Source organism: Rhagoletis zephyria, unplaced genomic scaffold, assembly GCF_001687245.7.
Source record: "Rhagoletis zephyria isolate East Lansing unplaced genomic scaffold, Rhagoletis_zephyria_1.1 Rzeph_scaffold_01711, whole genome shotgun sequence".
In the NCBI taxonomy this organism is placed as follows: Eukaryota; Metazoa; Arthropoda; class Insecta; order Diptera; family Tephritidae; genus Rhagoletis; species Rhagoletis zephyria.
The window spans coordinates 87,110-101,699 of NW_016158795.1; the positions used below are offsets into that span (position 1 = coordinate 87,110).

At 40.6% G+C, this 14,590-nt stretch overlaps 2 protein-coding genes across 2 annotated transcripts; both read right to left on the minus strand.

Moving 5' to 3' along the window:
* Window positions 1-1,698: 1,698 nt before the first annotated feature.
* LOC108364925 (uncharacterized) lies at window positions 1,699-2,430 on the minus strand. Its single transcript, XM_017618811.1, has one exon. It carries the CDS (start codon window positions 2,428-2,430, stop codon window positions 1,699-1,701), a length of 732 nt encoding a protein of 243 aa, XP_017474300.1.
* A 4,164-nt stretch (window positions 2,431-6,594) lies between these two features.
* On the minus strand, window positions 6,595-7,644 carry LOC108364926 (uncharacterized). Its single transcript, XM_017618813.1, has one exon. It carries the CDS (start codon window positions 7,642-7,644, stop codon window positions 6,595-6,597), a length of 1,050 nt encoding a protein of 349 aa, XP_017474302.1.
* Between the last annotated feature and the right edge of the window lie 6,946 nt (window positions 7,645-14,590).

Genomic DNA, 14,590 nt, shown 5'->3' on the forward strand with positions numbered 1-14,590 from the left:
GGCCATGAATGTTTCCACTGAAGCGATGTGTTGCTGTGAAGCAAACAGTGCCAAAAGTTCCTTGAGCTCTCGATTGGCCTCAACAAAATTGGTTGCATTATCCGAGAAGATTGTATTGCACTGACCTCGTCGAGCGATAAATCGCTTGAGTGCAGAAATAAACGCCATCGTACTTAGATTTGGGACCAGTTCCAAATGCACTGCCTTCGTATTAAAGCAGATAAACACTGCCAAGTAGACCTTGATAAGGCCTCTACCCATTGATTGTGGAGTTATTGAAAATGGTCCACAGTAATCTATCCCAGTTGTTGCGAAAGGGAATGCGGCCTCAACTCGTTCTTGTGGCAATGAGCCTATTATTTGATCATGCAGCAGAGGCTTGTTGCGATAGCATATTATGCAATTATGTACAACTTGCCTTATAATGCATCTAGCATTAACCACCCAAAATTTGTCACGCAAGATGCTTACCAACGTTTGACAACCAGCGTGCAAATGACGACGATGAAGGTGATCGACGATAGTGTATACGAAGGGATGTGTCCTTGGTAGCAGAATTGGATGCTTGGCATCGAAAGGTAGCGAAGAGTTGTTTATTCTTCCACCTACGCGAATCAACGCGTTATGTATAAATGGCGATAGTTGATTGAAATTGGACTGTCGACTTACTCGACCTTCCTGCAAATCCTTATATTCAGCAGCAAACGATTGTCTTTGTATGTACTGACAAACGAGCATTAAGGCGGCATCCAACTCTTCTGCGGCAATCGACCCCGAGTGCATAGTTGGTGAACGACGAAGGCGTCATATGAAGCGCTGAACATAAGCGACGATGCGAAGAAGTTTATAGTAGTTGTTGGCATATTTATGACTTCCAATTATCTCTTCTGACTGCGCTGCCAGCAGAGCGTGATGTTTTTTGCGCCGCTCTGGCAACGTCTCCATATTATTCATTGTATTTTCGGGGCACCTCGATTCTGCCTGCTGCAGAAAAATTGGTCCGTGGAACCAGAGATTGTTGCCGATGAGATCATGCACCTTGGCTCCACGTGACACTATGTCTGCGGGATTCTCCTCTGAGGGCACATGATGCCAAGTGTAGTTTGCTGTAAGCTGCTGGATTTTGATCACCCTATTGGCAACGAATGTTGTCCATCGTGTTGGTTCACCCTGTATCCACGACAATACAATGGTAGAGTCTGACCAACAATGTATATTGCTAGGGCCTGCAGAGAAAGCAGTTGCTACCGATTGTACCAACTCTGCTAGAAGAACAGCAGCGCAGAGTTCCAATTTAGGGAGAGTCATCTCCTTGGTTGGTGCCACCCTAGATTTAGCACATATAAGCGATGCATGCGTTGTCCCACCAGAATGTGATACTGCGTAAATGCATGCGCCGTATGCCCTTGTGCTTGCGTCTGCAAAAGCGTGTAGTTGGGCTTCAACGTTGAAATGTACAAACCTTGGCACTCGGAATTTGTTAACCGATGTAATCTGATGACAAATGTACGTCCATTGGGTGTGGATTGACATTGGAACACTTTCATTCCACGATAGCTCGAGATTCCAAAGCTCTTGCATCAACAGTTTGCAAGTAACTATAATTGGATTTAATAATCCGATCGGATCGAAGAAAGTTGCAATTTTCGAAGGAATTACGCGTTTGCTTACCTTCGACGAAGGTGGATCATAAGGCGTTTACGAAAACATGGAAACATTGTCTTGAGGTGACCACTTGAGTCCTAGCGCCTTGATGTTTGAAAAGCCACCAATAATAACATTTACTTCCTTATCCGATTCAGGTATGTCAGCTATGATGTCGTTATTTGACGCAAACTTCCGAAGAGGAAATCCTCCGCTACCTAGTAAGTCGATGATTTCCGTTTTGATAGCCATTACTTCTTCGATAGTTGCAGCCCCAATCATTAAGTTGTCAACATAAAAGTCGCGTAAAGTGACTGCAGCCCCAAGCGGGTGGGTCGAAACATTGTCGTATGCTAACTGCTGAAGGCATCTTACTGCCAAAAAAGGGGCACAACTGGTTCCGTAAGTGACAGTCCGCAACTGGTAAGTGCCGAGTTGCTCATCAGGTGAGTTTCTCCACAGAATGCATTGATATTTCGCATCTCTATCATCCACAATAATTTGCCGATACATTTTGGTTATGTCGGCCATTAATACAAAACGATGTGTGCCGAAGCGAAAAAGAATAGTGAATATGTCATCTTGCAATGTAGGCCCACTTCGAAGAATGTCATTCAGCGAAACCCCATTTGACGTGTGACAGGAGGCGTCAAATACCACCCGCAGTCTTGCCGTTGAACTATCCAGTTTTACCACACAATGATGGGGGATATACGTACCAGCCTTCGATGATAATTCACATGGTTGTACTAAGGCCATGTGATTCAATTCAATATATTCTTGCATAAAGCTTTTATATTGCTAGCTATTTATTTGAACATTACAGATCACAAGCCTTTGATATTTGCTTTGAGTTCAAAAACCGAACGTAGTCCTAGACAAACTAGATATATGGAATTCATTGCACAATTTACTAATGACATACGATATATTAAAGGACAGGAAAACATTATAGCTGACACATTATCTCGAGCTTTCGAAGTTGTTGCAATTAAGGATACAGAACTGAATTTCAAAGTTTTACAAAATGAACAAGAACAGGACGAGGAACTAAACACATTAAAATCTGGAGACACATCACATAACCTTAAATTAATTCAAATTCCACTTTTAAATTTTAATATTTGGTGTGAAATGACAGGTGAGAATCCTAGGCCATTTGTTCCAAATAGTTTACGCAAGACAGTGTTTAATATGTAACATGACATTACACATCCTGGTACAAAAGCTACACGTTGTCTAATTATTAAAGAGTACTATTGGCCAACAATACACAAAGAAATTAATATTTGGTCGAAAGAATGTATAAATTGTCAAAAATCGAAGGTTAATCGTCACACTAAATCTCCAGTAATTAAAGTTCCGATTCCCAAAAGTAGATTTTATCATATTCATTTAGATATTTAGATACATTTAATACAAATAAATTTTTTAGAGAATATGTTTAACGTTTTGGGGTAGCGTTAAGAATCACTACATATGTCAAAACTGTTTTCGGAACTAACAAATTTGCTTGGTAGTCATCACGTTACAACTTCTGCATATCATCCTCAAGGGAATGGAATGGTAGAACGGTTTCACAGACAGTTAAAAGCTACGTTAATGGCTAGAAATGGAACCAACAATTGGTATGATGAACTCCCGATAATACTTCTGGGTTTACGATCGTTGCATAAAGAAAGTATTTCAGCCACATCATCTGAGATGGTTTTTGGGCAAAATTTACGCCTACCCGGTGAACTTGTGGTTCCATGTGAAGACAATTTTTCCCCAACTGAAGTCTTAGGCAATTTACGGGAACATTTTAAAAATGTTAAATCAAATTTAAAACCTAATCAAAATTCTGATACTGGTGTATATATACCAAAGGATTTGGGGACTTGTAAATTTGTTTTTTGCGTGTTATTAATAAAAGATCATTGCAACAACCATACGAAGGACCTTATAATGTTGTAGAAAAAGCAAAAAATTTTTTCAAACTTGAAGTAGATAAGGAGGTTAAAACAATTCCGATAGACAGACTAAAACCAGCAGTCATTGAAACAGAGTTAATACCAGAAACAAACACAAATACTTTTACTTTTTATTTATATAACTGGTCGTGCAAATGGGCTTTTCCACTTGCTATAGATGCAAATAAAACTCGAAATTTGCAATGGAAAAACTAATTAATTATTTAATTTATTTACTCTTAAAATCTTAACAGCGATAGTGAGTCGAAAATGAATTAATTTACAATGCGCGATGAAAGAACGGACTGTATCCAACGACGTACTAAAGACGATTGTTTTTCTCCAAATTAATCAGCAAATACCTAAGTCCAAATTATGTACTAGCAGTTTAGCTGTGCAATTGAAGAGCGGTAAACTGATAGGCTGTTGATTTTATGCGACGGCAAGTGGGAGGAATAGTTGCGGTTGTTTGCCTACGTGACCTGTGGCTGGTTAGGTGACGTGATGTTGAACCCTTTTTGTTGTTGTTTACGGAACCGGTTTTCGATGGAGCTGTGGCGTGAGCTCGCAGCCGATGAGCAATTTGACAACGAAAAGTGAAACCAAGTAGTTCTAGTGATGAGAACATATGTACATATGTATAAACATACATATGTAAATATGTGCAATGTATAGGCAGTGATGACGGCTATGTTAGTACATAATGCATGCCAATACAGTGGGCAAGCGAAGAAAAATGCGATGACAAACTTCTCTGCATTGGGGTGTTCCAACATCCTCCCCTCTTGAAAACTGTGTTTTTAATCGAATAATAACGACGAATCAATGATTGTTGTAGTGGTAGCGATGAATTGTTTGTTGTTAGTGGTGAGTTGAAGACTCAATTGGTAACTTGCAAACCTTTGTTATTGTCGTTTGACCACGCCATCAGCTGTCCTTACCATGACAACTCGTACTAAGCCATCAGATCTAGCCATGGTTTCAATGATTCGACCGAGTGCCCATCTCTTCTCCACTGACCAAAATCTACGACGAGTAATTTCGTATGAATGACCAAGCTTACCTGGACTTGTCGAAAAGGGTAAGCGAACAATAAATTTATTTGTTAACATGGCAACGCGATGTTGTTTTTTGGAAATAAGTCTCACACTCGGCCTCTTCCAACCTACGCTCAACCTTTCGAGAGTGATAGCTATCTTCTATTTTCCAGAATTTCTCTAAAAGACTATCTAACGATGGATGCGCTGTTGTGGTAAGTATGCTGGAAGGGATGAGGGGTGGCGATGAACTAAGCAGAGTCGATGATGATACCAAGAGTCGTGAATGAATAGTGCCAGCTATGATCCAGCCCAGCTGCGTTTTTTGTAGTGATGGAAGATGTTTGTCTAACTTAATCTGACCCACCGAGAGTATATCGAAGAAAAGCCCAGCCCCGATAAGCAGATCAATTGGTCCAGGGCAGTTAAACGTGCGATCAGCTAGACTAATGTTTTTTGGTATTCCCCAATTTGTTACATCGATAAATTTATGGGGTTGATGCGAGGAAATCGATGGTAATATGACTATCTCTAACATCGAAGAAAATCCATTGTGCAATGATTGGAGACCAACAAAACCACCTTGGTATGATTTAGTTGTTAAGGCCCCAATACCGCTTATTTCGGTATTGATTTTGCTGCGTGCTAATTGGAGCATTTGAGCTACACGCTCCGTTACGAAATTCAGCTGGGATGCTGAATCAAGCAGTGCACGTACGGTTAGTTTTATACCACGATTAGTATACAGTTGAACCAGGGCAGTTGCAAGGATGACGTCACCGCTGGCTATATTGGCCTTTAACGCAGTTGATGATGAAGGCTGTGTGATCTCCAAACTCTGAGGCTGGTGTCGATGCAGAAGCGTGTGGTGGCTCATCTTGTAATGTTGGCAACGATGTGTGGATGGACACTTGCTAGAGGTGTGGCCCATTCCAAGACAATTTAGGCACAGATGATTCTTCTTTGCAATATTGTAGCGCTGCATTGCGTCCATGGCGTTAAATTTTTCACATTTAAATTGTGAATGTAGGACAGCTTCGTTGCATAATGAACATTTGTTGGTTACTGATGACACCAGTGTTGTATTAGACTTCAATGGTAGGGGTGCTTTGGTAACTGATGCCACTTTAGCTGTAGCCTTTCTGCTGACTTCAATGATATTCACCGTCTGGCAGCGGCGCTCAATAAAGGTAGCTAGATCATCCCATGTTGGTAACTGAAGCGAAGATGACGACGAATTATCCCACTTAGTATCGACATATTCTTCCCATTTTACTTGCATTTCGGGATCCAATTTAGCGACAATAAAATTCAACAAAATTCCGTCAGCAACTTGACTGCGTGACGCCAGCGATTGTAACGCGCGAAGATGGAATTTATGGAATCGATGAATTCTCGTAGCAAAGAAGCACTTGAAGCTTTAAAGGATTGGTTGTCGAAGATTGCCTGCAGGTGTGACTGAAAAATGTATCTTATGTTGTCATATCTGTTAATGAGCAAGTCAATGGCGCGATTATAATTGTCCCTGGTAACCTCCAAAGATTGAATGAGCCGAAAGGCGCTGTGGGTCTGACATGAGCGCAGGTACTCAAATTTCTCGACGTCATTCAGACCAGCATTATTGTGGACGAGGGCGGTGAACCTATTATAGAAGTCGATGCTTGGCATCGAAAGGTAGCGAAGAGTTGTTTATTCTTCCACCTACTCGAATCAACGCGTTATGTATAAATGGCGAAAGTTGATTGAAATTGGACTGTCGACTTACTCGACCTTCCTGAAAATCCTTATATTCAGCAGCAAACGATTGTCTTTGTATGTACTGACAAACGAGCATTAAGGCGGCATCCAACTCTTCTGGGGAAATTGACCCCGAGTGCATAGTTGGCGTGATATGAAGCGCTGAACATAAGCGACGATGCGAAGAAGTTTATAGTAGTTGTTGGCATATTTATGACTTGCAATTATGCTTCTGAATGCGCTGTCAGCAGAGCGTGATGTTTTTTGCGCCGCTCTGGCAACGTCTCCATATTATTCATTGGATTTTCGGGGCACCTCGATTCTGCCTGCTGCAGAAAAATTGGTCCGTGGAACCAGAGATTGTTGCCGATGAGATCATGCACCTTGGCTCCACGTGACACTATGTCTGCGGGATTCTCCTCTGAGGGCACATGATGCCAAGTGTAGTTTGCTGTAAGCTGCTGGATTTTGATCACCCTATTGGCAACGAATGTTGTCCATCGTGTTGGTTCACCCTGTATCCACGACAATACAATGGTAGAGTCTGACCAACAGTGTATATTGCTAGGGCCTGCAGAGAAAGCAGTTGCTACCGATTGTACCAACTCTGCTAGAAGAACAGCAGCGCAGAGTTCCAATTTAGGGAGAGTTATCTCCTTGGTTGGTGCCACCCTAGATTTAGCACATATAAGCGATGCATGCGTTGTCCCACCCGAATGTGATACTGCGTAAATGCATGCGCCGTATGCCCTTGTGCTTGCGTCTGCAAAAGCGTGTAGTTGGGCTTCAACGTTGAAATGTACGAACCTTGGCACTCGTACTTTGTTAACCGATGTAATCTGATGACAAATAAACGTCCATTGGGTGTGGATTGACATTGGAACACTTTCATCCCACGATAGCTTGAGCTTCCAAAGCTCATGCATCAACAGTTTGCAAGTAACTATATTTGGATTTAATAATCCGAGCGGATCGAAGAAAGTCGCAATTTTCGAAAGAATTACGCGTTTGCTTACCTTCGACGAAGGTGGATCATAAGGCGTATACGAAAACATGAAAACATCGTCTTGAGGTGACCACTTGAGTCGTAGCGCCTTGATGTATGAAAAGTCACCAATATTAACATTTACTTCCTTATCCGATTCAGGTATGTCAGCTATGATGTTGTCGTTATTTGATGCAAACTTCCGAAGAGGAAATCCTCCGCTACCTAGTAAGTCGATGATTTCCGTTTTGATGGCCATTACTTCTTCGATATTTGCAGCCCCAGTCATTAAGTTGTCAACATAAAAGTCGCGTAAAGTGACTGCAGCCCCAAGCGGGTTGGTCGAAACATTGTCCTATGCTAACTGCTGAAGGCATCTTACTGCCAAAAAAGGGGCACAACTGGTTCCGTAAATGACAGTCCGCAACTGGTAAGTGCCGAGTTGCTCATCAGGTGAGTTTCTCCACAGAATGCATTGATATTTCGCATCTCTATCATCCACAATAATTTGCCGATACATTTTGGTTATGTCGGCCATTAATACAAAACGATGTGTGCCGANGTTTTTTGGAAATAAGTCTCACACTCGGCCTCTTCCAACCTACGCTCAACCTTTCGAGAGTGATAGCTATCTTCTATTTTCCAGAATTTCTCTAAAAGACTATCTAACGATGGCTGCGCTGTTGTGGTAAGTATGCTGGAAGGGATGAGGGGTGGCGATGAACTAAGCAGAGTCGATGATGATACCAAGAGTCGTGAATGAATAGTGCCAGCTATGATCCAGCCCAGCTGCGTTTTTTGTAGTGATGGAAGATGTTTGTCTAACTTAATCTGACCCACCGAGAGTATATCGAAGAAAAGCCCAGCCCCGATAAGCAGATCAATTGGTCCAGGGCAGTTAAACGTGCGATCAGCTAGACTAATGTTTTTTGATATTCCCCAATTTGTTACATCTATAAATTTATGGGGTTGATGCGAGGAAATCGCTGGTAATATGACTATCTCTAGCATCGAAGAAAATCCATTGTGCAATGATTGGAGACCAACAAAACCACCTTGGTATGATTTAGTTGTTAAGACCGCCAATACCGCTTATTTCGGGATTGATTTTGCTGCGTGCTAATTGGAGCATTTGAGCTACACGCTCCGTTACGAAATTCAGCTGGGATGATGAATCAAGCAGTGCACGTACGGTTAGTTTTATACCACGATTAGTATACAGTTGAACCAGGGCAGTTGCAAGGATGACGTCACCGCTGGCTATATTGGCCTTTAACGCAGTTGATGATGAAGGCTGTGTGATCTCCAAACTCTGAGGCTGGTGTCGATGCAGAAGCGTGTGGTGGCTCACCTTGCAATGTTGGCAACGATGTGTGGATGGACACTTGCTAGAGGTGTGGCCCGTTCCAAGACAATTTAGGCACAGATGATTCTTCTTTGCAATATTGTAGCGCTGCATTGCGTCCATGGCGTAGGACGCTTCGTTGCATAATGAACATTTGTTGGTTACTGATGACACCAGTGTTGTATTAGACTTCAATGGTAGGGGTGCTTTGGTAGCTGATGCCACTTTAGCTGTAGCCTTTCTGCTGACTTCAATGATATTCACCGTCTGGCAGCGGCGCTCAATAAAGGTAGCTAGATCATCCCATGTTGGTAACTGAAGCGAAGATGACGACGAATTATCCCACTTAGTAGCGACATATTCTTCCCATTTTACTTGCATTTCGGGATCCAATTTAGCGACAATAAAATTCAACAAAATTCCGTCAGCAACTTGACTGCGTGACGCCAGCGATTGTAACGCGCGAAGATGGGAATTTATGGAATCAATGAATTCTCGTAGCAAAGAAGCACTTGAAGCTTTAAAGGATTTGTTGTCGAAGATTGCCTGCAGGTGTGACTGAAAAATGTATCTTTTGTTGTCATATCTGTTAATGAGCAAGTCAATGGCGCGATTATAATTGTCACTGGTAACCTCTAAAGATTGAATGAGCCGAAAGGCGCTGTGGGTCAGACATGAGCGCAGGTACTCAAATTTCTCGACGTCATTCAGACCAGCACTTTTGTGGACGAGGGTGGTGAACATATTATAGAAGTTTAACCATTCGGTATGGTGGCCACTGAATTTCATCAGTTGCAGTTTTGGCAGACTATGACGAGGCGACGATGGTGAGTGCCTCAACCTTGTGCATTTCAGCCATACGCACGACAATAGCACTCTTGACATTGCAGAAAGAATCTTCAAAAACGGAGCGATGCTCCTGGCCGATTTGAGATTCATCTAAGGACCGACTGCAGTTTCTCGAAGACATTGAAATGGTGTTCACTGAGCGCGAGTTTTGTCTCGAGCTGATATGCTGACAAGTTTAAAAATTGCTGTAGGTTTGCACGTAGATCTGCTACTCGGCCGATTAACTTGTCCCGTTGTAGCATTTTAATGCGAATGTTGCTGTCTGTTCTTGGGGGGGTTACTGCACCTGACTCCTCAGTCATGTTAATTGATGGCAAATTCTTATACCACGACGACAATTTGATTTGATGCCTTTAATTATGCGACACGAAAATTAACGCGTGAATTTTTGGGTTATCAGACGCGGAGCCAATATCCGGCTCGAAGGACCTTGGTCGAGCAAATGGGCTTTTCCACTTGCTATAGATGCAAATAAAACACGAAATTTGCAATGGAAAAACTAATTAATTATTTAATTTATTTACTCTTAAAATCTTAACAGCGATAGTGAGTCGAAAATGAATTAATTTAGAATGCGCGATGAAAGAACGGACTGTATCCAACGACGTACTAAAGACGATTGTTTTTCTCCAAATTAATCAGCAAATACCTAAGTCCAAATTATGTACTAGCAGTTTAGCTGTGCAATTGAAGAGCGGTAAACTGATAGGCTGTTGATTTTATGTGACGGCATGTGGGAGGAATAGTTGCGGTTGTTTGCCTACGTGACCTGTGGCTGGTTAGGTGGCGTGATGTTGAACCCTTTTTGTCGTTGTTTACGGAACCTGTTTTCGATGGAGCTGTGGCGTGAGCTCGCAGCCGATGAACAATTTGACAACGAAAAGTGAAACCAAGTAGTTCTAATGATGAGAACATATGTACATATGTATAAACATACATATGTTAGTACATAATTGGCAAGCGAAGAAAAATGCGATGACAAATTTTCTGCATTGGGGTGTTCCAACAATAACATTAATTCTCTAGAAGGGGGGAGTATTGTAGGGTTTGTATTTGTGTTACTGTATTTTATTGTACTGTGTTAATTTTAACTTTTTGATTTTAAAAATTTTATACTTAAGTGATTTTTGTAGTTCAAACATCAAATAGAAAATTTGCATTATTCAAACTTTTCTCGAATTGTTTACAACGGAAAAAAAATAAGTTTTGTTATTTTTATTTAAAATAAATACCATTTTAAATACCTACAGAAGCCTAAATATGAAGATGAACTAGCTTTACATAGTGGATTAGAGTAAACTATTAAAATTTTAATTTGTACCTGCATAAATAACTTTTGTGATTCCAGTATCACTGTACAACACTGGTCACTCCATACAAACCAATCTTGTATATTATGAAAGAGGAGGATCGGAATTGTTTATGGAGGGTTAAAGTTTTTTACATTTTAGCAGAAAGTGGAGTTCATTTATTGAAAACACTGTGGATTAAACGACTTCAAAACCAATTTCTGTAATCAGATTTCTGCAGTAAACTTTAGCGGGTAATATTTTTGTAGAAGATCTTGACCCCCTAACTTTAACAAAACCTTTAAAATAATGGAGTATACGATTCGCTAAGAGTTAAAGGGTTAAAATGTTCCAGAAAAATATTCCCCCTTAAACTTTACTGAAGAAGTATGACGACAGAAATTGTATTGGAAGTCACCTTATACATAACATCTTCGATAGACTTATTGCACTTTCAGCCAAAATCTCAAATCTCTAACTCTCCTTAAAAAGACTCAGACTCCCTGGATTAATACCATGTTCGATAAATTTTATAAGAGAGACATTCTCTTTAATAATGTATAGCGTTTGTTGAGTACGTCTCTGTAGATTTGTACTGTGTATTTATTAAATTTAAAAACTAAACGATTTTGCGTACATATTTCTGTAAGACATGAATACCTTTGTAATTCAATATTTTTCTTAATTCAAAACATTGCATTGTATGAACTTAATTCTTGTTTATTAAAAACGTTTTTACGAAAAAATACAGATTTACTAAAGCAATTAAATGTATATCCTTACTATTTCATGTATCTGATATTATTGTTAATGTATTAATTTAACAAATACTTAGCGAGTATGTGCACGTCAACTATATATTTAGTTACTGGTAAGGTATATTATTGTTTCAGGACTGTTTTTTTGTTTTTCTGTAATTAAACACTTTTTCTTTATGGGACAGTGCTTCATGCCTGGAGTACGGTTTTAAAATTTTGGTTGTAAGTGGAAAAGCGTCGTCTGCAACAAAAACTGCATTTTCAGGAAGATCTAAATAGTTTTGCTCTATGGATATATAAGACGGTGATTTTTTAAAAATGAAGGAGTCATTCATCCTTCCGTTAGTTCCGACATCTATATATAAAAAACGGTAATGTGCATCTACAGCAGCAAATAGAACGACACTATATGTGCTTTTGTAATCAAAGAAGTCGGAGGCTCCGCGTGGTGGATTTTGTATGAGGACGTGCTTCCCATCCAGAGCTCCACAACAGTGAGGAAACTGCTAGATATCAGCAAAATCGTTTTGAATTTGAGACCATTGTTCTTTTGATGTTGGTACCTTTAATGCTAAACAAGATCGTCTTATAAATATTATTATTATTATAATCTTATAAATATTATAAATGTGAAAGTTTGTATGTTTGGATGTTTGGTCTTTTAAATAATTTTCCTTTCATCTACTACTGAATTCATGATTGAGAATTTTCATTCGTTTCCATCGATTCATCCATAAGGATTACTCGTCAAGTTCGGGTATTGCCAGAAGTGGAGCTCCTTTAAGAAAATGACCAGGGGTGAGGGCAGTGAAATCGGAGAGATCTTGCGAGAGCGCAGAGAAGGGCCGTGAGTTTAGAACGGCTTCTATTCGGGTTAATAATGTAGCGAACTCTTCAAAGTTGAATTTGTGTGTGCCAGCGACTTTTTAAAGTGTGTTTGTAGCTTTTTACAGCTGATTCCCACAGACATCCCATATTTGGAGCACTTGGTGGGATAAATTGCCAGTTAATGCCTTGGGGTGCGTATTTTTTAACGATTTCAAGTCTATAAATTTTACAATTTGTTTTTCAGTGATTCGTTTGGCTCCGACAAATGTTTTTCCAATGTCGCTAATTATTTTGGAGGGAAATCCTCGGCGTCCGATGAAGCGAGTAAATGCCGCGAGAAAAGCCGCAGTTTTCAGATCAGAACATAGCTCAAGGTGTATTGCCTTTGTCGTAAATCATACAAAGACGGCCACATAACTCTTCGTAAAGGTGTAAGTCCTCAACATGGAAGCCTTTATTTGGAAAGGCCCAGCAATATCATTGATGTTGACTGATGTGTGCGCATCTTCTGCTTACGTATAGTGCAGACTTTACACATAAATATGCATTATTTGATCTGTGGCTTTAGTCGTGGAATATAAAATTCTTGTCGGACCATTTGTTGTATGAGGCGCTGTTCGGCATGAAGCATTAATAAGTGGAGAGATCTGAGGTATAGTGTTACAAAGGGGGATTTCTCTGGTATTATTATGGGGTGGCGTTCGTTATATGTGAGGCTGGAGTTCGCTAGCCGTCCATTAGCACGAGGCAAACCTTTCGTGTCGAAAAATGGCTTAAGTCTTAAAAGTTCACCTTTTTTCAATTGGTTTTGATTCTCTTAGTATTAATATTTCGCGGCAGAAATAGCGCGTTTGGGTGTATGCAACAAGAGAAACCTTTGAGTTTTGTAGGTCCTTATGCGTTAAAATGTTATCTGGGGAACTCGGCGTTTTCTTCACTTTATTTTTGAGGCGCTCTACGAATTTGATCATATAGGCGGCTACGCTTGGGGCTCGGGGAAATGAGGAAAATCGTTCTAGGATGTCAATGTCATCCAATATTGTATGAAAGGTTTCAACCTTTCGACAATCTGGGGCAATTATGTTGCGTATGGGGATTGTGGCCAGAATTGTGGTGATTCTATTAGCTAGGTGGGGCCGTTCCATCAGAGTGAGGTGGTGGCGAGGTGCAGGGTTTGCAAGCTCTTGTGCAAAGATCAGCGGGGTTATCAGCACTGGCTACATGTCGCCAAGTTGCTAGCAAAACTAACAGCCCTATTCGCGTGCAATGACAAAACTCGCCGCAGAAATTATACAGAGAAAAAGACTTCTGAGGGAACTCCGAGACAACAGTTTTTTTGAACAGTTTTTACACGTTTGCAGTTCGTTGCACGTGGTCTCCACAAAACTGCAGCTGCTCTTGTGTGGTGCATTCATATTTTCCACGCCTGGTAATACACGAATTCGTAATAAAATTAAATACATTTTCCTATTATAAAATGCATCACTTTTCCGGCGTTTCGTAATCCATTGCTGCGGTGTATTAAAAGAAACCCCCTCTGTTGCAGTGGCGGCCAAAAGAACAATTAATTAAAACGAAAACAAAGGACAACTGTTTCACTACTGAGAAACTTTCGCCGCAATTGGCCAATAAAACGACCTTTCCGCTTGTCATTATTGATTGTGCATACCTATGGCAACAGTTGATGACATGATAATGGCAATTGAACTGTGACAATTGACGACTGTGACAACACGCGAATAGGGTATAAATCAAGTATTTGGGCTGTGCGATTTTTTAACCAAGCTGAGACGATCTCTGAGGCTGACCATAGATATAATATTTAAATGCGTTTGCACAGTTGAGGTTAATTTTGCGAGTAGTAGCGCGCCACAGAGTTCAAGTCGTGGTAGACTTAGTGTTTTCGGAGGTGTCATCATGGCCTTTGCTACTAATAAATGGCTTGAAATTATGCTGTTAGCTTGGCTGCGCACATATATAGTTGCGCAATATGCCTTTTAAGAGGCGTCGCAGAAGCCGTGCAGTTATACTTGGTATGCGGGGGAGTAATTTATCCATCGAGGGATCTGTATCTCGGAAATAGCATGCAAAGTATTAGTAAATTGGAACCACCTTAACAAAGCGAAGTGGTTTTACTTGCTCGTCCCATTCGGTTCCGTCTACCCA

Coding starts and splice junctions, on each gene's coding strand:
- LOC108364926 (XM_017618813.1), bottom strand. CDS start 7,644: ATGACTGGGGCTGCAAATATCGAAGAAGTAATGGCCATCAAAACGGAA.
- LOC108364925 (XM_017618811.1), bottom strand. CDS start 2,430: ATGCAAGAATATATTGAATTGAATCACATGGCCTTAGTACAACCATGT.